Genomic DNA, 22265 nt, shown 5'->3' on the forward strand with positions numbered 1-22265 from the left:
GAACAGTGGACACCGAAGAAGGGGAAAAGACCTGAAAAGTGCGATCAGAAAGAAAATTGGAAATCCAATCAAGTGCGGAGCCACAGATCCCAACAGACTTCAAGGCAGAAAGAAGGATGGTATGGCAGACGGTATCAAAAGCGGCACTTAAATCCAAAAGGATAAGTGCCACCGTCTCCCCTCTATCTACCTGACCTCTGACTGTCTCCGTGACTCCCAAAAGGGTGGACTCCGTAGAGAAGCCCGCCCGAAAACCTGACTGAGAAGGGTGAAGGATGTTCGCTGATTCAATGTGAGTGGTTAGGTGACGGTTGACCTGCTTCTCCAGCACCTTCAAGAGGCAGGGAAGCAAGGAGATAGGTCGAAAATTGGCTGGATTGCTGGGATCAGCATTAGCTTTCTTCAGAAGCGGGACCACCATCGCATGCTTCCAGACGTTAGGGACAGTTGCCTCAATGAGAGAAGCATTCAAGAGAGCCAAGATACAGTCAAGCGAAACGGAGGCTAAGGAACAAAGAATCTGAGGGGGCATGGGATCCAAGGGAGAGCCGGATTTGATCTCTGCCAGCAGTTTCTGGAAGGCGGGCATAGAAATGAGTTCCCACTTATCTAATAAAGGAAATGAGGACCGTGCAGGGTCGTCCTGAATGAATGGATGGTTGGTCATGGTTCTGTGTGGATGAACTGGATGAAACAGACGGTACAGCTCCAAAACCCGCGTATATGCTGTCAATTTTCTCCGTAAAGAAGTCCGCCAAGGAATTGCATTGAGTGCTATCCAGACAGGGGGCTTTGGGAACACATGACATACCGGATAGTTCCTGAACTGCCTTAAAAAGAGCTTTGGGACGATTCTGAGCTTTCAATATTGTGTTGTTAACGTGATTGGCCCTGGCAGTATTACATAAAGCGTGATATTTATGTAATGCGAGTTTGTAGTTTTCTTTATCTGCGGGAGAGTAGTTAGACCTCCAAATACGCTCCAGTCTTTTACAACGGGACTTCTCCGTTTTTAGTTGTTCATTGAACCAAGGAGCAGGAGGGTGCAGAAAATTTTGCTTACAATTACGTGCCGGGAGGCAAGAATCAATTACAGAGGTAAGCCAGGTACTAATCGTCCCCACATCATCCGTAGAGATATTAGACAGAGGAGGCAAGGTCTTTTCTAGGGAATTATTAAGTTGCTCCAGGTTAAGTCTTTGCCAATTTCTACTGGTTCTAAGGGAGTGTGGGTTGCCTGGAGGGCAAGGCGCACCCGCTGTCTTAATGTAGAACTCTACAATAAAATGGTCAGACCAAATAATAGGTCTGGAAGGTAGACAGGTTACAGTGTCCAGATTAGCAAAAATTGGGTCTAGTAGGTTACCGCCTTTATGAGTTGGACCGGAGTTGAGAAGACTTAAATTGAGGGCGGCAAAGTCCTGTATAAGATGAGTGCTAGTAGAGCATAAGGTGTCGTTAAAATGGATGTTCAAGTCACCTAATAACAGGAAATTATTAGATTCCAGCAAAAGGGGAGCAATAAGCTCAGGAAGGGCAGCTGCCCATACGCCAGCCGCCCCAGGCGGGCAATACAAAAGAGCACCAGACAGTGTAAAATTCGGGGATAATAGCAATTTAAAACTACCTGCTTCACAATTGGGGATATCAAGGTCTTCCCACTTGCAGGAGTAGCTCCTCTTGTAAATAATGGCAATGCCACCTCCATCCCTGAGAGTTCTGTTACGCCCCACGAAGGTGTATTCATCAGGGAGGGCAGTGGCAATGTCCGGCCCAGAACAGTCATTGAGCCAGGTTTCAGTTAGAAACCAGGCCGACGGACTAGACGATGTGAGGAGGTCAAATATGTCCCTCTTGTGTTTAGGCAGAGATCTGCAATTTAAACTAATAAAACTAAGGTCCGGAGGGAGGTCAGAGGGGTGTGCAGTCACTGGGAGAGGGGTGGCAGTCCAGAAAGAGGAAGAGGGAATACACAGCTCCGAGGGAAAGGATGTGAGAGCCAGAGCGCATATAGGGCAGGACAAAGGGGCGTCATAACAGCACAAACGAGAACAATAAATACCAGGTGACGGTCGGAGGCTATACAAAAAAGAGCGGGAGTATGTAAGTCTGAGGATCGTAAAGCCAGAGGCAGGGGGGGTGGCCCCAGGTCCCATCTGGGCGCGGACGGGCGCAGACGGGCTTGCCTTAGGCGCGCCTTCGGCGCGCCGGTGGTGCGCCCGCTGCGCGCATCCGCTGCACTGTCGTGTCAGCTGCGCTGTCGCGTCAGCGCGGGGATTTATGGGTCTTGTGCAAAAAGACTAGACCGCTGACTATCAGGATGGCGGTCCCGATTCCTGAACCCACCAAACAGTTGATAATGCCGGTCAGGAGGAGACTAAGAAAGTGCAAAGTGCAGCAACAGAGGTAAAAATGCAATGCAATACACACACAGTAAAAGTTTTAAAAGGAATCACAAGTGTCCAAGAGTATTCACAATAAAAAGAATTTAGCGGTATTCACATCAATTAAAACATCGACCTGGCGAGCGTTAAATGCAGCTTCGCCTAGGCAGTAGTATTAAGGCACCACTACACATCCTGTAAATACAAGGGGTCAATATGGGGAGTTTTACCATAAGAACAATGGGGGAGCACCCCCAAGCTAATCTAGGACATGAGAAAACAGAAAGCGCACTCCTCAGGCAAGCCTGTAGAATTACTATACAGCCCCTCCAGTCTCAGCTGAGTCGGACATGGTTGAAAGTAAGCAGGCCAATTGCCCCAAAATGTAATCCGCATGGAACAAGTTTAGAAATAGAAAGCGGATAGTGTAAACACTGTCCCAAGAGGAGCGAGTCTCTCTTCTGACCTGCAGCCACGAGAGAGGCATAGCACTCAAAAAAATAATCAAGGCAGTGAAAATGTAATATGGAAAAAACCCTTAACTTTATGCATGAAACGTAGCACAACATAGAAGTGAAATGCATAACCTGAAAGTGTGTGTAATATATGAAAATGCAAGATTGCCTAGATCTTGGCTGCATCAGCAAAGAAAGAGAAGCGATCATGGTGCCTCTAATATAGGAGCATGTTGGCCTTGTTTGATTGGTGTCATGGGATGTGTAGTGTGGGTTTTTGTTGACTTCTTTCATTTTGCAGTGAAGATTGAGAAGCATATGCTGTGCTTCTGGCCCTGCCATATAATTGTGCCACCTGCGATAAAGTTAATCACCTCCATGTTCTCTCAAAATGAATGTACATTTTTTCACCCTATATAGATCAAGGAATAGAACTTTGCTATGTAAAACAAAGTTGTATTATGTGGCACACGCAGGTTTCTGCTAAACAAAGATGAGAGAAAATTATCAATTTGTGGTTTATAATTAATGCAATGCCAGTAATAAAGTGGTTGTATTTTAAACATGCATTGAAAAAGTGTACATGATATCTCTAACCAGAATTGATTTTTATTTTTGGCTTTGACTCTTTTATTTTTTTTTCTACCGTTTTCCCAATTAGGCTTTGTTCCAATGTGACCATGTGCAGTACACGTTGGTCCCAGTTTCTGGCTGGCAGGAACTTGAAACTGCATTTCTAGAACACAAAGAACAGGTAAAAATATTATGAAGCCTATGTCCTTTCTGTTTTCCAGCACTTTTTCATTCAGGTTGACTGTTTTAAAACTTTCAAACAAAGTTAATGCTTTTTCTTACAATGTTATCAGAAGCAGGAATCCGATAGTGATATTTTTTTCTTTTCTTTTAAACCTAATTATGATTCCATGTGCTGTTCAAAGGTTTTAGGTGTTCTGCTCACACATAATTTTCCTCAAAGTTTTAGGTACTGTAGTGCTTGCTGGAACCACTCCACATTGGGGTGACCTCCTGGCCTAGTTTATAAGGCATAGGAGGTATCATGGCTTCTATTTGTTTGGTACTTTTAAAAGCAAATTGAAGTTATTTGTCAGTGACTGGAAAAAGGAAAACATTAACAATTTTGTGCCCCCGTGCCCCTGGACTCAAACTCAATGTACAGTAACTTCCAACTCTTATTTTCACAACCATTCACACACCGTTATACCAAACTGTAAGACCTGTTTTTTTGCAAACGCTGTCTCCCCCTTTATTAAAAAGTTTGTTTTATTAACCATAAAATACATTAAAAAAACCTCAGCAATATTATAAAGATCACAGAAGGTTATTCTTATATGTTGGATAAGCAGTAATCCAATTCCATCAAACAGTTTTTAGTCTCATCAAATCTTATGCTGAAAACGGAAGGCCTCCTATTCCTTCCTATTGTAAATTGTATTTATAAACATCACTAATCATGAAATGATTTTCACTGTGACTCTCTTCAAACACATTAAAACAAATACAAGTGATGAGGATTAAAAAAACAATACAGTAAAAACAAGTTGTTGACGTTGCGTTTCGGTGGACTTGTTTTGATAGACACCACCTTCTTCAGGACAGGCTTATTTGAAAAAAAAAAGTTGTTCACTCTACAAATAAAAATATGAAACAAAGCAAAAATTAATAAAAGGGGACCACTTGTATATACAAAAAACAGGCTAATGATGAACCCATAACTGCATACGTCAATTGCATCCTTAAAACAGCACTGTCGTTTATACATTAAAACCCCTCTGAAGCCAAATGAAAGCTTTTTTTATCACTTAAAAGATTAAATTCTATATATACAAAATTCATATGCTAAAAGGGTACTATCATTCCCATCTTATTCATCTTTGCTAGCATCCTGCCCGCCTAATAATCAGAATCGCTTACTTACAATTGATTATATAAAGCATATAGGCTTTTTTTCAGAAATGGGTGATCAAACACTTCCAATATATAAAATCCCCAGGATATTGGTGAACTGGTAATTCCTTCCTTTTTATTCCTACATTCTGAAAAAATACATATCTGTATCATTATCCTATATATTGAACTTCATCCTCAATTTGTTATAGATTATAGATATTGCTAAAAGTCCGCTTACCCTTTACTTCAATCTTCTTATCTGTCCAAAAATTCCATTGATCAATGAGGGGTCGTAGTCTTAGTTTTACTTCGAACGGGGTTATTGCAGCATCATAAGTTGCTCTTTTTTTCAAGATTTTCCAGCATCTTGGGTACCATATAATGTTCCTCAGCCACAGTATCTATAACATATATATTCAATATTAGACACGTACGCATTCTTATGTGTATATTTTTCTTTATATTATATAGCTTAAATAATGTTAAAGTGGAGATTTATAAAATGGTGTCCCATTAATTGATCTGCCTTATTAATATAGTTCTCTTCCAGGGGATACTCAACAATAGTCATAAGCACTGAATAATCCCTGCCCATGTGCGGGACCCTGGAGCATATACAACAATACATATATATGTGTATGTTTAGAACCACAAGTACATAGTACTATCCAAACATGCATGTATGAACACATAAATATGCAGCCTATTATAGACCCAACAGGCTAAGAAGCCAAAATTACATGCATTTCTATAGTGTGAAAATAATATCGCAAAAAAATACTGTAATAGAGAACATGCACTGCACTAGTGTTCCACAACAACCTTTTATTTTCAGAAGAGAAAACGGGTAATAGCAGGTAATTAGCCCAGAGGCTGCATAGATAAATAACATCACTGTATAGAAAAAACTGGCACCTTGACTTTAAGGCTTCCAAGAACCTGGACACCGTGCCTTTAGGACCTCCAGGAGCCCGCTGCTCCCATCATGCACCACCGGTGACAGGTCAATTCTTTTTTCTGGTTCTTTCTGTTGGAATCCTGGAGCTTGAGCTCGTCAGTTTTTGACTTTTCTAGTCAAATTGTTTTCTAACAACTTTATTCAACGTTTTCTTATCAGTTGTTTTTTGGTCAGAAGTGCCAGCTTTATTCTACAAGTGCCCTTCCTGTGGGAAGAAGATGGCTAAATCTGACCCTCACTCTGTGTGCATTGTGTGCCTGCCATCCTCACACAACCCAGAGGTTTGTTATCATTGCCAACAATTTTCAAAAAGAACTCTGCGAGACAGAGAGAAGATCAGACTTCTTGCCTCGTTGGAGAGTGGAAAACATAAAACTGGCCTAGAAAGTAATCCTGCCTCTAAGAAGCCCTCCCTTCTGCCTCACCAGCCTCCAAAAGAAAGAAAATTCCTGAATGCTCGCCCTCGGCGTCTAGATCAGCGTCGGAACAGGTGAGACTCTCCTCGACGTCGAGGGACAGATCGCCGTCGACGCGAAAGGAACATCTGTTGAAGTAAAATGTTGAGGCATACTACATATCTTCCAGGGGATACTCCTCAATAGTCATAAGCACTGAATAGTCCCGCCCATGTGCGGGGAACCTGGAGAGATAAATGTATGTATTTGAAAATAAAGGTTGTGTGTTTCAAAGCAAACTCAAAGCAGTTTTCTTTATATGTATCATAAGTATATCATGACTTATGTTTTTATTTTTTCAAATATAAAAGATTTACAATGCAATTGTGGCAGTGTTGAGCCTTGTAAAATGTATTCAGGATATATATATATATATCTCCTGAATACATTTTACTAGGTTCAACACTGCCATAGCCAGCGCCTCCGCCTTACTCGGTATGACCGCTCTTTGTGGGACTCTTTCACGCTTCTCTGAGAAGCTTCCTAATGAAGACCAGCAAGATTTCCTGGAAATCCTTCATGAAGATGGTCTGGTGACCAATCAGTGCAGCAGCTGATGCCTCTGACTTAGCTGCCCATGGTTATGCACATGGGATTTGTGCCAGTCACTCTGCCTAGCTGAGATTGACGGGTTTGAAGCCAGAGGTGCAACATTTTATTCTCAATTTCCCCTTCAATGGCACATCGCTCTTCGGCTCTCATGCGGATGACGAAATGTCCAAGATGAAGACCGAACTGGATACAGTGAAGGCGGTTGGGCTCGAGAAGAGGAAGGACTTCAGGCGACGCTACCGCCCTTATGATCGGCGCCAATACCAACAGAGGTTTCAAACCCCTCTGTGGTCCTCCCAGCAACATCAAGGAAGATCAGTCCTACCAGCGTCGTCCTGGTAGAGGACGAGGAGGGAACTCCAGGCAATCCACACCTGCTACAAAACACAAAGAACTATCTTGGGTCTAAGAGTGAACAATGAACACAAGTGACAGAGGTTAGTTACGGTAAACTCCCACTAGGAAAAATCCCTTTATAGGACTGGAACCCTCACTCACCCTAGGTGACATGCTTCATCATGGAGTTCTTTCTCCCGATGGAAATACCTAGTTCCACCGAGGGCTACAACCCCCTCACTGTGAGGGAGGAGTCAAGGGATGTTCTATGTAAAGATGAGGCTGTATACAAAGGAGATCCTTTTTAGTCCCTTATGCGGTGAGTGGAGTGAGAAAACCGCAGCGCAAACAATAAGCTAATTTAGGAAAAAAAGAGTGTGGTGAAGTTAAAACGAAGTGGTGAGAACCAAAATATTTTTATTTTGTAGGTTTCACCATCGGGGTTAAAAAGCAGTGCAAATAGAGCAGTATAGAGCTTTAAACTGCTCGATGTAAAAGGTCAACATGTTTCAGCCCTATTGATCTGTAGAGAAGTATCCGGGCTTTCTTCAGGACCGTGTGTAAACAATAAGCTGCTGCTATTTGGTGCTTAGACAAACGAAAAATAAATTTTGATACTACACCAGTAATCAGTTCATATGTCTTCGGTATTACTGGGTCTATCCAAATAGTTGGATATCCACCCTCACCTCAACCTGGTAACAACTCAGGGAAGGGGGGGGGCCCCGCTCTCTCCGTCGGTACCCCGAACGGTCGTTGAGCTGGAACCACAGGATTTTTCCTAGTGGGAGTTTACCGTAACTAACCTCTGTCACTTGTGATCATTGTTCACTCTTCGACCCAAGATAGTTCTTTGTGTTCTGTAGTAAACTCGATTGGGGTATTACTATCTTGCAGGTCTATAAACATTTCTCCCTTGGATCCTCCCCCATTGTTGTGGTTTCTAATCCACACTTGCTGCCAAGCAACAACAGAAGCGGTGAGTGCTTGCTTCCCCTAACTCTGTTACCCACTCCGGTGGTGGGGAAACTGTCCGTTTCTACCTGGAAGAGTGGACCAAAATCACACTAGGCAAGTGGGTGCTCAATATTGTGAGGAATGGGTATTCCATCAGGTTAAAGTCCCTTCCACCTTCTATTCCTCCTCAAAAGACTGTCATCCATCTCCTAAATCTTCTGAGAGAAGAGGTGTCCGCTCTACTCCTAAAGGAAGCCATCGAGGAGGTCCCATGGCATCAACGTCGACAGGGGATCTACTCCCGATACTTTCTGGTCTCAAGGAGTTCAGGCCTATACTAGATCTCAGGCTTCTCAACAAGTTCATTCTGAGAGAGAGAGGTTCAGAATTGCATCAAATGATCCCGCATCGACATCAAGGGGACTGGATGTGCACCATAGATCTTCAAGATGCCCATTTCCACATCCCAATCTCTCCAAAGCATCAAAAGTTTCTAAGGTTTCGCATCCAGTCAGACCACTTCCAGTTCACTGTCCTGCCCTTCGGTCTGAAGTTGGCTCCTCGCACATTCTCAAAGTGCATGGCAGTAGTAGCTGCTTTCTTGAGGAAGAAACAAATTTTCGTCTACTCTTACCTAGATGACTGGCTTCTCAAGAGTGCGTCTCCAAGTCTTCTACAGCAGCACCTCGCATACTGCATGCAACAACGACATCATCTTGGTCTCCATGTCAATTTTAAAAAAATCCATCCTCAATCCAACACAGAGGATACATTACCTGGGCACAACTTTGGGCACAGTAAACGCAAGAGTGTATCCTTCGGAGTAGAGACCATCATCCATTCTCCACAAATGTCAGACTCTCCTAAAGATACCCCAGTCCACGGCCAGGCAGGTCTCATCTCTACTGGGTTCGATGGCCTCGTGCATTTTTCTAGTTCCAAACGCCAGACTTCACATGAGACCTCTACAGCAAACTCTAGAGGATCAGTGGTCCCAGATCTCCAATTGCTGGGAGGACACTTTAACTCTACCTCTGTCTGTCCGGCTCTCCATCAGCTGGTGGATGCGACAGGCTCATCTCATCGTAGGAGTCCCCTTTCAACAGGAGCTGCCCCAGCAGACACTGGTGACAGATTCGTCCCTTCAGGGATGGGGCGCTCATATGGGGCCACTACCGATCCAAGGAATGTGGTCCGAGAAAGAGCAACTATACCACATAAACATGCTGGAACTCAGAGCAGTTCATCTGGCTCTCAAGGCGTTTTTTCCTTCCATCAAATCGACTGCTCTGCTTGTTCAGACGGACAATACCACAACGATGTACTACCTAAACAAGCAGGGGGGCACCAGGTCCAGACCCCTGTCGCTGGAAGCACAGGTGATTTGGAAGTGGCTTCTGGCACGTGACATGAAAATCTCCGCAATTCACTTACCAGGCGTCCTCAACGTCCAAGCGGACGGCCTAAGCAGGCATTTCGCGGAAGCACACGACTGGGTGCTAAAACAAGAAGTGGCATAAGACCTCTTCCAAAACTGGGGAACACCAGACATCGATCTCTTCGCGGATGCAGAAAACGCAAAATGCCACGTCTTTGCCCCCAGGTACCCGCAGCCAGGATCCAAGGGGAATGCTCTGTTGATAGACTGGTCAGAGACATTACTCTACGCCTTTTCTCCAATTCCCCTCATTCCCATGGTGATCAGGAAACTGAACTATTCCAAGACCGAAATGATCCTGGTTGCTCCAGAGTGGCCTCGCCAGTGGTGGTACCCGGATCTTCTTCATCTGTCCAAAATACCATACAGGAGGTTGCCATGTCATCCGGATCTGCTGACCAGAGCGGGCGGCAAGGTGTTCCATCCCAACCTGCCGTCCCTGAGGTTAGCAGCATGGCTCCTGAGTTCATCCAATATGGACATTTAGGTCTCTCTCAAGACTGCATGCAGGAGACCTTCTACGAGGAAGTCTTATGCTTTTAAGTAGAAGCGTTTTTACATGTGGTGTATTGCTGAGGGTCATGATCCTATTCGAGGTCAGGAACAGGTACTGTTACCATACTGTGGGAGCGCGGGTCTGATATACAGGCGAGGAGGCTGTATATATTTGCCAAAAGACCAACTTTTATTGCTTTTGTCTGGAAAAATATATAGTGAGGGTGCAGTTCCTTCTGGTTCTCCTCCCGCTGCTGTCTTGGTTAGACCCAATGGGGACACCGAATCCGGGGTGCCTGGTTCTTCTTCTTCTGTGTCTCCCCGGAGGCTCATAGGAGGAAAAGAGAATGAGCCGTCAGTCATGTGTTTGATACTCTGTTGTATGTTTATGTAACCGTCACCACAGCACGACGTGCACAGAGTCTTCTTTCTTATGGATTGTGAGGGCAGGGAAGTTAAATAAAAGGGATAACAGAACCAAACTACAACCCTATTCCTGTCTGTCAATGGGGTCCTTTAACACCTTTCAACACGAGGCGCTTGTGGAAGATTTAGCAGTGCTTGAGTAATATGCAGTTTCAGAGTCACCCTTGGCTCTGAAATCAAGTGCACGCTACGGTATTTTCAACCGGGCAAGCCTCGATTAGTCGGTGCCTAGGGATGAGTTCATGGTCGCATTCCTATCCTCTAAGACACCTTCCCTTATCAGCCCCTGCAGTCACTCCCCGCTTCCCCTTAGACCCACCCCGGGGTCCCTTGGGACGGTTGCACTCACCGGCTCCGCCGCAACTCTCCAGAGTTGCGGCCGCTCCCCAGCCTCCTCCGGCGGACACCACCACTCCTCACACCACCACTCCTCCGTCGCCGCCGTCTCCCTTCCAAGCATCCTGGTTTTTGGTCTCTCCTTCCACGGTCTTCGTACCGGGTCCGTCTTCCCTCTCCCGCTCGTCCCACCGATCTCCTTCTTCTCTGCTGCTGGTTTGAACTCCCGCCTTCTTGTTACCTCCTTCTTCCATTGGGTCTGCGACAGAACTTCCGGGGTCAACCCCGCCCACTTCCGGATCCTCCTCTATCTCCGTCTGTGGATAGACAGGGGAGGTGTATGGGTATTGAAGTTTTTGGCAGTCCTGCTCCTCCGGAATGTAGGGAGAACCCCGCAATCCTCGAAGAGCCCTCCCATGGCGACATGACAGTAAGTCCGCCCTGCGATCTCTCACACCCCCTTCCCTTGCTGTCCTTCTACTGGGAGTCTGTTCCTGGGGAAATCTGGACAGATAGTCCACATTTCCTTGTTCGCTCTCTTTCCTGTGCTTCGTTTGGAATCGGTATGGTTGCAGGGAAAGAAACCATCTAAGAACTCTTTCGTTGTGGCCTTTGTTCCTGGCTAGCCATTCTAGTGTGGCGTGGTCAGTATACAAGGTGAATTCCCGACCATCAAGGTAATAGCGCAGGGTATCACTGGCCCATTTAATGGCTAATGCTTCTTTTTCAATAGTGGCGTAGTTTTTTTTCTCTCGTAAACAGCTTGCGGCTGATGTATAGAATTGGTTTCTCTCCTTGGGGTGTCTCTTGGGACAGAATAGCCCCTAATCCCTGATCCGAGGCGTCTGTTTGAAGGACAAAGGGGAGGGAATAGTCTGGACTAATCAAAACAGTATCGGAGCTAAGAGTTGTTTTCAAGGACTTGAAGGCTTGTAGAACATCTGGGGGCGGGTTTTGTAATATCTCTTCGGTGTTGACCTTTTTTTGGAGTAGGTTGGTCAAAGGAGCCGCCAATTGGGAAAACAGGGATAAATCGGCGATAGTAGCCTAGTAATCCAAGGAAGGCTCGAAGATCTTTCTTGGTTTTGGGTTAGGCTATTTGTGAGATTGCAGTCAGTTTAGCGGTTTGTGGTCTTATGACCTCCTCCCCTAATAGATACCTGAGGTAATGAAATGTCTGGGCTGCAAGGTGGCTTTTGGCGGGATTTATTTTAAGACCATGTTGTCTTGGAGTCTGAATTACTTGAGATAGGTGTAACAGATGTTGTTCCCATGTGTCACTATAGATGATTATATCCTCTATATATGCGCCCGCGTAGGACTCATGGGGCTGTAACAATACATTCATTGTTCTCTGAAATGTTGCTGGTGCCCAATGTAATCCAAAGGGCAACACTTTAAATTGATATAACCCATCCGGGGTGGAAAACGCTGTTTTCTCTCTATCCTGTTTTCTAAGAGGCACCTGCCAATAGCCTTTGCATAAATCCAAGTACTGATATATTTAGCCTTACCTATCCTTTCCACCATCTCATCTACTCTAGGAAGGGGGTAAGTGTCAAACTCTGATATTTTATTCACTAATCGGAAGTCGATGCAAAATCGTACCGATCCACCTGGCTTTGGTACGAGAACAATAGGTGAGTTCCATTCACTTATAGACGGTTCAATGATATCCATGTTCAGCATTTTTTTTACCTCCTCTCTTATAATCTTATGACGTGCTTCGGGAATACGATAGGGTTTTAGACGAACCCGTTTTCCTTGTGGAGTCTTTATTGCGTGTTCGATAAGCGTGGTCCGGCCAGGAGTGGCAGAGAAAGACTGTCAGAGGTTGTAACACTTGGGACAGACTGTCCCGTAAGGCCAGAGGCAGACCGGGATCGATACACTGTTCGAACAAGGGAGGTTGTACTCCCGCCATGCTCACTGAGATAGGCAATGGTCCTTCCCATTTTCTGGATTCAAGGGCCAAAAGTTTCTTAAGAGTGGCCTTAATAGTGGCGTTGTACCTTTCCACTAATCCATCCGTTTGTGGATGGTACGCCGCTGTTCTTATCTGTTTGACCCCTAACTGGGAGCAGACCTGTCTCATTAAGCGTGATACAAAAGGGGTTCCTTGGTCGGTCAATATTTTCTTGGGGAATCCTACCCTTGAAAAGACAGTAATCCTAGCTTTGGATATATTAGAGGCATCGGGTCGTCGTAAGGGTATGGCCTCCGGGAACCGAGTGGCGTAGTCCACCATGACAAGGACATACCGACACCCGCTACGGGAAGGGAACAAGGGTCCTATTATGTCCATACCGATACGATGAAATTGCTAGTCTATTATGGGAAGGGGTCGTAGAGGCGCTCTGAGAGGATGATGTCTACTATTCTTTTGGCATACTGGACACTCTACAGTATCTTTTGACATGCTGATAGATCCCTGGCCAATAGAACTGTTCCATAATCAATTTCTCCGTTTTCTCTGTCCCAAAATGACCCCCTAATAAGTGGCTGTGTGCCAGGAACAGTACTTTTTCCTTGAAGGGACCTGGAATCAATAACTGGGCTTTTTGGGTGGGGGATCCCTTTCTATATAATAAGCCATGTTTCTTAAAGAAATAAGGACCTACGTGGTGTGGATCTTCGTTATCTAGGGCTTGGTTCTACGCTTCTTTTAGCACCGGGTCCTCTCGCTGGGCGGCATGGAAATTTGTCGGTTTCCCATGGGTTCTCGTCTAGAAGGACGGGTAACGCCAGCGGGCTTTTGAATTTTTCGGCTTTCCTTTGTTTTCTACTTTTTCTCACTTTGGCTAGCGGCCACTCCTTATCTCTGTCTTGGGAAAAGGGTGCGGAAGACCACCACTCTTTATCCTTGGAACTGGGGCCGTGTAACAACTGAGGTAACTTTGGGTAATCATTCCCCAGTATGGCTTGTTCTGGCAATCGAGGTATGAAGCCGACAGTCAGGGTTCTTCCTGAATCATATGGATGTTGGATTTGCACTCGGGCTGTGGGATAGGGTTTGGTATCCCCATGAACACAACGAATGGCTACAGTTCCATCGATGGGACCGATACGATTCCCCAGTTCTTGAGGTCGTATCACACTGTGTAAACACCGTGTATCAGCTAGGGCAGTCACTGGTTGGCCATTCACGGCTACTGTGCATCGATAGGGGGCTTTTTTCTTTTCAGAGTGAGAGCAGTAATAGTTACGGGCCATTACTATTTCCATCGGTTCCTCTTTCAGGGGACAAAACCGGGCGATGTGTCCCACTCCCCCACACTGAAAACATTGGGGTCCCATTGTCTGGGTTCGAGGGGCGGGAACTCCGGGAACAATAGTTAGCGGGTCTGGTCTTTGAACTAACTGAGGACGTAGAGGACAATGGGTCCCAGGACCCGTGATTCTCCCGGTGGATTCTTCGCGCCCCTTCTGAACCTCTTGTGCCCCATTATATACACTGGCGATTTCCACAGCGGTTTCAAGGGTGAGGTTGGCCTGTTGTCACACCCACTTTTGGATAGGGGGGTGAAGGGAGGACAGATATTGCTCTAGATATATTTTTGCCATAATCACCTCCTTATCTGTGGTGGCTGGGAATGCATTCACAAATTGCGACTACCAAATTGTTAATCGCAAGTTGCAAATGCAATTCCAAGGGTGCCAGGGGGCCTAAGGCCCCCCTGATGCACCCCCCCAAAAAGTTAAGTTTGCACATGTGGCACATACACCTTCCCTAAGGGCATGTGTGTGCGCGCCACATGTCACTTTGAAAAATGTGTGTTTTTTAAAGAATTTGCAAATTACCATCACCTTGAAGTTGATGGTAATTAATGTTTCCTAAATGCACAGTTTGCATTTAGGAAAGGCTTGATGCATCTCCTTTAGGGAATCGCAATTTGCTGCATTAGCAATTTAGGTAAAAAAATTGCGATTACCTAATTTGCGACTGGAAATGGGTTCATGCATCGGAAAAGGGCTTTTTCCGGTCGCAAACTGTCCGATTGTCAGAATCGGCCCGTTTGCGACCATAAAAAAGCTTGATGCATGTGGCCCAAATGGTTCTATGGCGGCCTATATCTGTCTGGTTCTCAGATTGGAACCGACTCTAAAGACCGAGAAATTCTTCATGAAACCATAAACAAGGCTTTCGTTCTTGGGAGCAATACTGGACACGCAATTGGGAAAGATGTATTTCCTTCACCAGAAAAAGTGTTGAAGCTAAAAGTCATGGCCTCTCTACCAGGTAGTCAGTTAGTCAGGCAACACGAATCTCTGTAGGGACTGATGTCCTCTTGCCTTTTTACCTTTTTGTAGATCTGTCCAACTAGAGCAACACAATCAATGGAAACAAGTCACAAGACTGCTGAAGCAGGTGCTGCTCCCACAAATCTCAATACAGGCTTGTTTCCATTCTTTAACAGCGAGGAGAGTACTAGCAACAAAATGACTTCATGGACTGCAGGGGAGCTCACACGCAGGACTGGCTGACCAGAGGCCTCTGGTCAGATGCAGAAAATATGTTCCGTATCCTAGAGCTTCGGGCCAGAAGACTGGGCATACAAGCAGTATTCCCAAGACTAGCTGGTCAAGCTGTCCTCATCAGGATGAACACCACCCTATCAATATTTTACTTGAAGCACAGAAGAATGAGGTGCCGGCCTCTTATGGAAGAGGCTCAACGTCTATGGGACTGGGTCATTTTGCATGGTGTTTTCATTGCCATGGAACATCTATATGGGTGTCAGAACGATCATCCGGACACCCTAAGTCGGATGCTATCAGAATGCCACAAGTGGGAGCTTCACTAGTAGCGGGTAGACCTTCTACAAGTGGGGTTACTCCACACTGGACTTCTTAGCCACCCAGAGTAACATGAAATGTTGTGCTACACCAGCAGGTTTTGCCAACCAGGAACCAAGAGCAATGCCTTTTTCATCAAATGGTCCAACATCTTTGCTTACTCCTTTCCTCTGTTTCCCCTGATCCCAGGGTACTGAGGAAGGCCAAAGTGGATCACTGTACCTTTATTCTCAATGCCTGGGCATGGTCATATCAATAATGGTACAATGAGCACCTGCAACCATCTGCACACTCAGCACTATCACTGAAAGTGCACTACAAGCTCCTTTCTAGACAGAGATACTTCCTTACAACATCAAGTCACTGAACCTGGCAGCACGGTACCCGACCACTCTGAGTTTGGTCACTTGAGTCTGTCGCCCGAGCCCTAGCAAACACGAAGACTAATAATACTAAGTGGAAGCGTTTTTGTTGAGGCTAGCCAAGAGTGGGACAGTTAATTTTGTTGTTTTTTTTTTTTTTTTTAGCACAGTGTATGGATTTTAATCACAAATGCCTTCTTTTTAAACCAAACAATGGTCCCTTTTATAGGCAATACATATTTGTATTGAAATGTGTTCCGGTATTCTGCGCAAAGGTGAAATATTCATCCTGGAAAACGAGGATACACGTGACCAACCTTTGTGTCCTACTAATGAAAAGCACTTATTTGAACTAAAGCAAACTATGAACGCTTGATATCTTCTCCAGCCTTTGTCCTCACTCCTTGTGGCTCTGCTGTGCACCACTGGAGATGGATTTCCTTATGAAGTATCATCCTCCATCTATCTATGCGCCGGAAATGTCGATTGTACTCTGTAGAGATCCCTTTCATTCATGCATACCTTTAACATATGCTAGTTGATGAAGAAATGCTATTTGGTGCACAAATATACATTAGTCTTTAGAAATGTCATCTGTCTGGCAACATCATAGCCTTTGGGAATAGTTGTGGCCTCCTGCACCTTCCAACAGTAGTACCACAAGTTTAGGCATTGCTGTGTGTGTTGCCTGTGCACAATATCCCGGTTGAGATGGGTGTCCATTTTCCCAGATGAGTAGAAGGGGGTGATTACCTGGATAGTCTCTTCTCTTTCTCAAGAATATACTTCCCATCGTGACCTCCTTTTATCTGGATATCATTAAGGAAGTACCACCCCTACTTCAGAAGCAAGAGATTGAGTCTGTATACGCCTATGATTAGGAATGTGATTTGGATTGCAATGATGGATATATTATGCTATAAAGAAAACTAACCGAGGAAGTCTCTGTTCCATTGTAGACCTGAGGTTTGAGCAATCAGTTGTGAGAGGAAAAGCTCAAGATAAATTCCTGGTTTCGATGTTGTAAGCTGAGAATTGGTTGCTGATGCTAGACCTTCTCCTTTCAAATCCAGTTAAAATGTTGGCATGATTTTGCCCTTCCTCAGATTTGTGGTCGAGGATGACCACTACTTGTAAACAACTATTCCTTTTGTGATTTTTTTTTTTTTCTTTCTTCTTCTATTCACGTTTCCCCCCCCCCCCCCCCCCCCCCACAAACTCCAGTGTGTTCTCCAAGGTCACAGTATTTATCGCTTATTTGAAGTGCTCAGAAATCCATGTTTATCCTTACTTGGGTGACTGCCTCTTAAAATTGATTTTGCTTGTTGGTAGAAAGCGCGCCTCTGAGTGCAGTAATCTGCTGCACAAACTCGGATTTTCAATTAATGGGGCAAAGTTCATCTGAACTATCTTGCCTATATCTAATTTTATTTGTTGTTACAGTCTCTTGCCCAGTTGCATGAATTAATTTTCTAGGTTTGATCATATCTTTCAGATACATGTTGCAGTTCTAGTTTTCAGTCTCAAGAAGCTTGGTATTCCATATGGTTAGCATGCTACGTATTAACAAAAATGTTTGTTGCAGAGTGCATTTGCATGTGGTGAAACCATTTGTTGCCGCACCTGGCCAACCATTATTCTTAATTTGCTCCCTTATCTCTCTTTCCAGTTTCGCTATTTTGTTCTCATAAACTGTGGTGCCAACATTGACCTACTGGAAACTCTGCAGCCAGAAGAAGACACAGTTTTTTATGTCTGTGACACACACCGACCCATTGATGTTGTAAATGTATATAATGACACGCAGGTAAATCCAGCCATTGGCACCAGTAAATCGTATACATTGAGTCTGTTTACACTATTTCCCTTTTATAGGTTTTTTTCAAGGAACATTCCTTCTTCCCTTTTTCAGCCCATACATCAGAAAATGCCAAAGAATATGGCCGATTTAAGTGTACATGTTTGGGGGCGGCGGTGTAGTTGGACAGACTTTTGCTCCAGCCATGGTATGGAGGCCTTGAATGGCGATAGGGGTAGTGAGTGGGTAGCAGTTTCCGTGGAACTGAAGAGAGGATTCTATAGACATTCATCACGTCGTGTACTTGCCAATTTGGGGCCTGGAGACGAGAATACCCAGAGTTGGGACTGTTTCAGTTAGGGACCCTGTGTCAATGCTAAACTATCACTTAGGCAGGTTATTAAAGCAAGACTGGGCTTTACACAATGCCACACAGTTCAAAATAGAGCAGATTCTTATTAAGTAAAAGCTGCTTGAGTTCATTTTCATACATCAGCTTAATTTACTCTAAACTCTGGATGTTTGAGAAGGTCTTTATTTATAAACTTATAGCTGAACATGACTTGATGATGATTGCTTGTCACTATTTGATTGCATGATATTATTGCCTTTATGTTTAGGGGTTGAGTGTTAATGTTTCCTGCCTGACAATCCGGCTAGTAACATTATTTTCAAAAGAAACAAACTTCAGCCAATCAGAGTGAAGACAACCCCCTGAGAGGGTATCATCCTTCTCATTTCTACCAAAAGTTGTGTTTAGGGAGTTCCACTGAGCTCTGCTCACATCTCCTTATAAGTGACTTTTCTTACAGAGGATTTCATGAAAAAACATGTCTCTGAAACCGGTACAAATGAAGATGAATGTACCTCATAACAGAAGTCAAAAAAAATATTAACATAGAAGCAGGTCTCCTGAGCTACATCACACCAGGAAAAAGCAGATTAATCAACTTGAATCACTGCATAACATTGGCAAAAGAGTCTCTGCAATGGTGGCCACAAACAATCACAAATTCATTGGCTATACAAGGCTATACTAGGCTCTTTCCACAGACAAATCTGATCTTGCACCACTGTTAAACCATTTACCAAAAACCAAAAAGACAGAGGCTGTGGCCATTTTAAAAGTAGGAAAATTAACACCAGCAGCAATGACCTATGCATCTATATATGTACTGACTGCAGAATTTAGTCAAGTTGCCGGAGCTGTGGTCTTGCGCTTGCCTGGCTTTAGCCTAATTTTTACACCAGTCAATAATAATTAGGAAAACGTTAGGGGCTATGTAGCAAGGTTATCAATGTCTGTGTGTGTGTGTATGTATGATGGTGCATTTTATCGCCAAACGATGGGGACTGTGATGGGCACCGTGATGGGCACCTGCCTCACCCCCAGCTCTGGCAATTTGGTGATGGGCTGGTGCGAGAAGCAGGTGGCCTGTGCAGAAGCCAATCATGAGTACTTGGACAGTATCCTGATTTGGACTCGGTACATTGATGACCTATTCATTCTGTGGTCGGGGGTCAGAAGAAAAGGCACGTGAATGTCATGAAGTTAGACCAAAACACATAATTTAAAATTTACTGTGTCCATGAGCTGAATGAGTTGGATATACTTCTGTAAGTTCAGAATGACTAGATACACACCTCACTATATTGTAAAACTACTGCAGGAAATAGCACACTACATTACACGAGCCAACATCCTAGGAATCAAATGGAAAGTATCTCGTATGTAGAACCACGGAGGTTAAAAAAGATCTGTAGTAATACGGAAGTGCTACAAACACAAACCAGGTTTATGAAAATGATTGCAGACAAGAGGCTATGGGTCAAGAATTCTGAACACAGCTGCTAAAAAGGCAGAACCCCTATTGAGAGAACAACTTTTATATCCTAAAGATAAATTAAAAAAAAAAAAAACACCAGCATTACGATATTGATTATGACCTTTTATTCAACATCTTACAGGGTCAAAAAACTGATATGTAAGCACTGGAACATAGCAAGAAAAGATCGCATCATTGGTCGAGATTTACCCCAGAAACCTTCAATTACCTACAAAAAAGGTAATACTTTGGGGAATATCCTAACTAAGAGTTATTACACTAAGGACCCCTTAAAGGATACGTGGCTGAAGAAAACCAGTAGATTCTTCAAATGTGGCCACTGTAAGGCCTGTTGGATTATCTCCAATACGTCTGATAGGAAAAGAAGGAAAATAAATAACTTCCTTAATTGCAACACTGATCACTGTGTGTATGTATGTGGAAAGTACCATCGTCCCAGTGCGCAAACGTATCTTGGAACATCAGAGATCTATTAGAAAGACAGATTTCTTGTGCCCAGTGGCACGCCACTTCTTGGAACAACATAGGAGCGACGTGCCAAACTTAAGGTCTATGCCAGTGATCAAATCCCCGCCAATCTGAGGGGAGTTAACAGGGTGGCGCAGCTCAGACACCTTGAGTCAAGGTATATCTCAGATCTACATTCCATAACCCCAGTTGGGCTTAATAACTCAATAAAGATAAGCAGGTGGAAGTACATGTGGGGTAATATGAAAGTTAGTCTGAAACTCTCAAGCATAGCCTGACATAATTGAATACTTGCTATCCCCCTGCACATACTCAGATGTTTGAGACTCTATGGTCATATTGGCCATATGATCTCAAAACTTTGAATTCCCAATATTAAATTGAAACTGGATTGAGCAGAAATGTGAATGAACAAGTGTCATCTATTATTTTAGTGAGGTCAACATTTTTATAGAGTCCTGGGCAGGACCAGTGGGAAATATATCTGGTATTATAGTTTCAATTACATCCTTTTTGACATTCCTGAAGCTAGGGCCACGCTGTGACCTCAATCTCACTGGCACATCGCAGGTTATTGTGTAAAATATATATATATAATTTCTGCTGCTTACTTGTGTCACACTCCATTTTTGGGATCCTTGTTACCCCCGTATCTCTGCCTTTTTTGACGCTGATACATTGTTCCTATTGAGGAAGGCATGCTATGTCTGTCTTGTGTAAGGCAATGAATATAGTAATATAATAGGCTTGTAATATCTATTAAATAAATAGATTGCATTTCAATTTGTGACTGATGTTTCCTGCCCTTGTCGACTATTCAGGGATGGATGAAAATTGGAGAAGGGTATTGGAGGGGAAAAGGGAAACTATTGGGTCCTTTATGTTTTTTGCACAATTTGATTCCTTTTTAACCAGTAATTACTTTAGATGTTTTTGTATTTTGAAAATATTGTGACACTTGGTGTTTTTCTATAGTTGTGGCAGTAGGACACCATGGATAAATGTATTATTTCTATGTTGTGATGACGTGCACATATTTAAATGAATAAAAAACAAAGATGGAGTAGTTAGTCCTTTGAGAAAGTCACCTGCCAAAACGCTCAGCACGTTCGCGTGGAATGAACACTTTTAATCGCGTACTAGAGCGCCTGCTCTTTTTTCGGCTTTCTCGCCGGAGTTCGGAACACAGACGCACAACTTTTTTTCCCCTATACAAACCAAGTTTAAACTACTCAAACTTTTAAAATTTGTTAAATTTATAACTTTCATTTACAATTTACTCACCTCCTTCAAGTTATTATAAGTAGTGGAACCTCGTTACACACTCTTTTCAGCTTTCTAACCAGACAACACTAACTGTAACTCGCACTGTTGTGACAAGTAATGTCTTCCAGAGTGAAAAGGAGAACCTATCGGAATTTTGACCAAAAAGTGTTCTCTGATCTTCATACTAATCAGATGGTTTTCCTGTCTGCTCATCTCCAAAAGTCTTTGTCTAAGTGGAGCATCTCTGCACATGCTGGCTGTTGGGAGGGTCCTGAATTTCTACCTACATAGAACCAAAGCCCTTAGAAAGACAAAACCAGTTTTAGCACCGGTCTAGCAAAAATAAATTTATTTCTAGTTGGGTTGTTTCTTGTTTACCTTAATACTCTACGATGTGGTAGATGAAAAACACATTCTGGTTGGGACAAGCTGCTTTTCCCAATCCATCATATTGTAGAGTACCTTGCGATCTATTCTTACATTTACTAGACATTGCTGACTTGATTCTGACTTCAAAAGAGACACTCGAGAGGCTCAAGCTTCCTTACAGAACATATTTAATGGTTAAATCCAGACTTTATTTTACCATCCTGCAGCTTCTCCCTAGGTTCCTTTAGAAATATGGTCTTGCTAATCTTAGCAGTGTTTGACTATCATTGGAGATCCTAGGATGTACAGGGAAACATGACTTGATTGGAATTCTGGTTCTACTTCATTGGAATCTTCATTGAAGACCTCACCAACCCACCCTCCTCCCAGGCATCACTTAAAAGATCAGAATCCAGCGTTTTCATCAGTCAACTAAAGTAGCTGTCGGTGTAGGTCCTAATTAGATAGCGTTGCTAATGGCTTTCTTAAAGGAGCACTGACCTTGTCGGCTAGATACAATTGCTACCTAGGTAACTGCTTCATTTCATGTTTTTCTTTCGTTAAAGGAAAACATGGAAAGTGTTAGTTTCACACTGGTGAAGTTTTAATTGGTCTATATTTAAATGGGGAAGGAACCCCAATGAAAGGCAGCATAGAA

General features: G+C 43.8%; 1 protein-coding gene across 2 annotated transcripts in view; it reads left to right on the top strand.

Moving 5' to 3' along the window:
* CDC45 (cell division cycle 45) overlaps window positions 1–22265 on the top strand; it is a 433910-nt gene that overhangs the window by 81643 nt on the left and 330002 nt on the right. For both annotated transcript variants that reach the window (XM_085633419.1, XM_085633420.1), the window contains 2 exons: window positions 3501–3593; window positions 17529–17666. In XM_085633419.1, coding sequence (XP_085489545.1) covers window positions 3501–3593; window positions 17529–17666 — 231 coding nt within the window. The remainder of the gene's footprint in view (window positions 1–3500; window positions 3594–17528; window positions 17667–22265) is intronic.

The sequence above is a fragment of the Triturus cristatus genome, chromosome 11 (genome assembly GCF_964204655.1).
Source record: "Triturus cristatus chromosome 11, aTriCri1.1, whole genome shotgun sequence".
NCBI classification, from domain to species: Eukaryota; Metazoa; Chordata; class Amphibia; order Caudata; family Salamandridae; genus Triturus; species Triturus cristatus.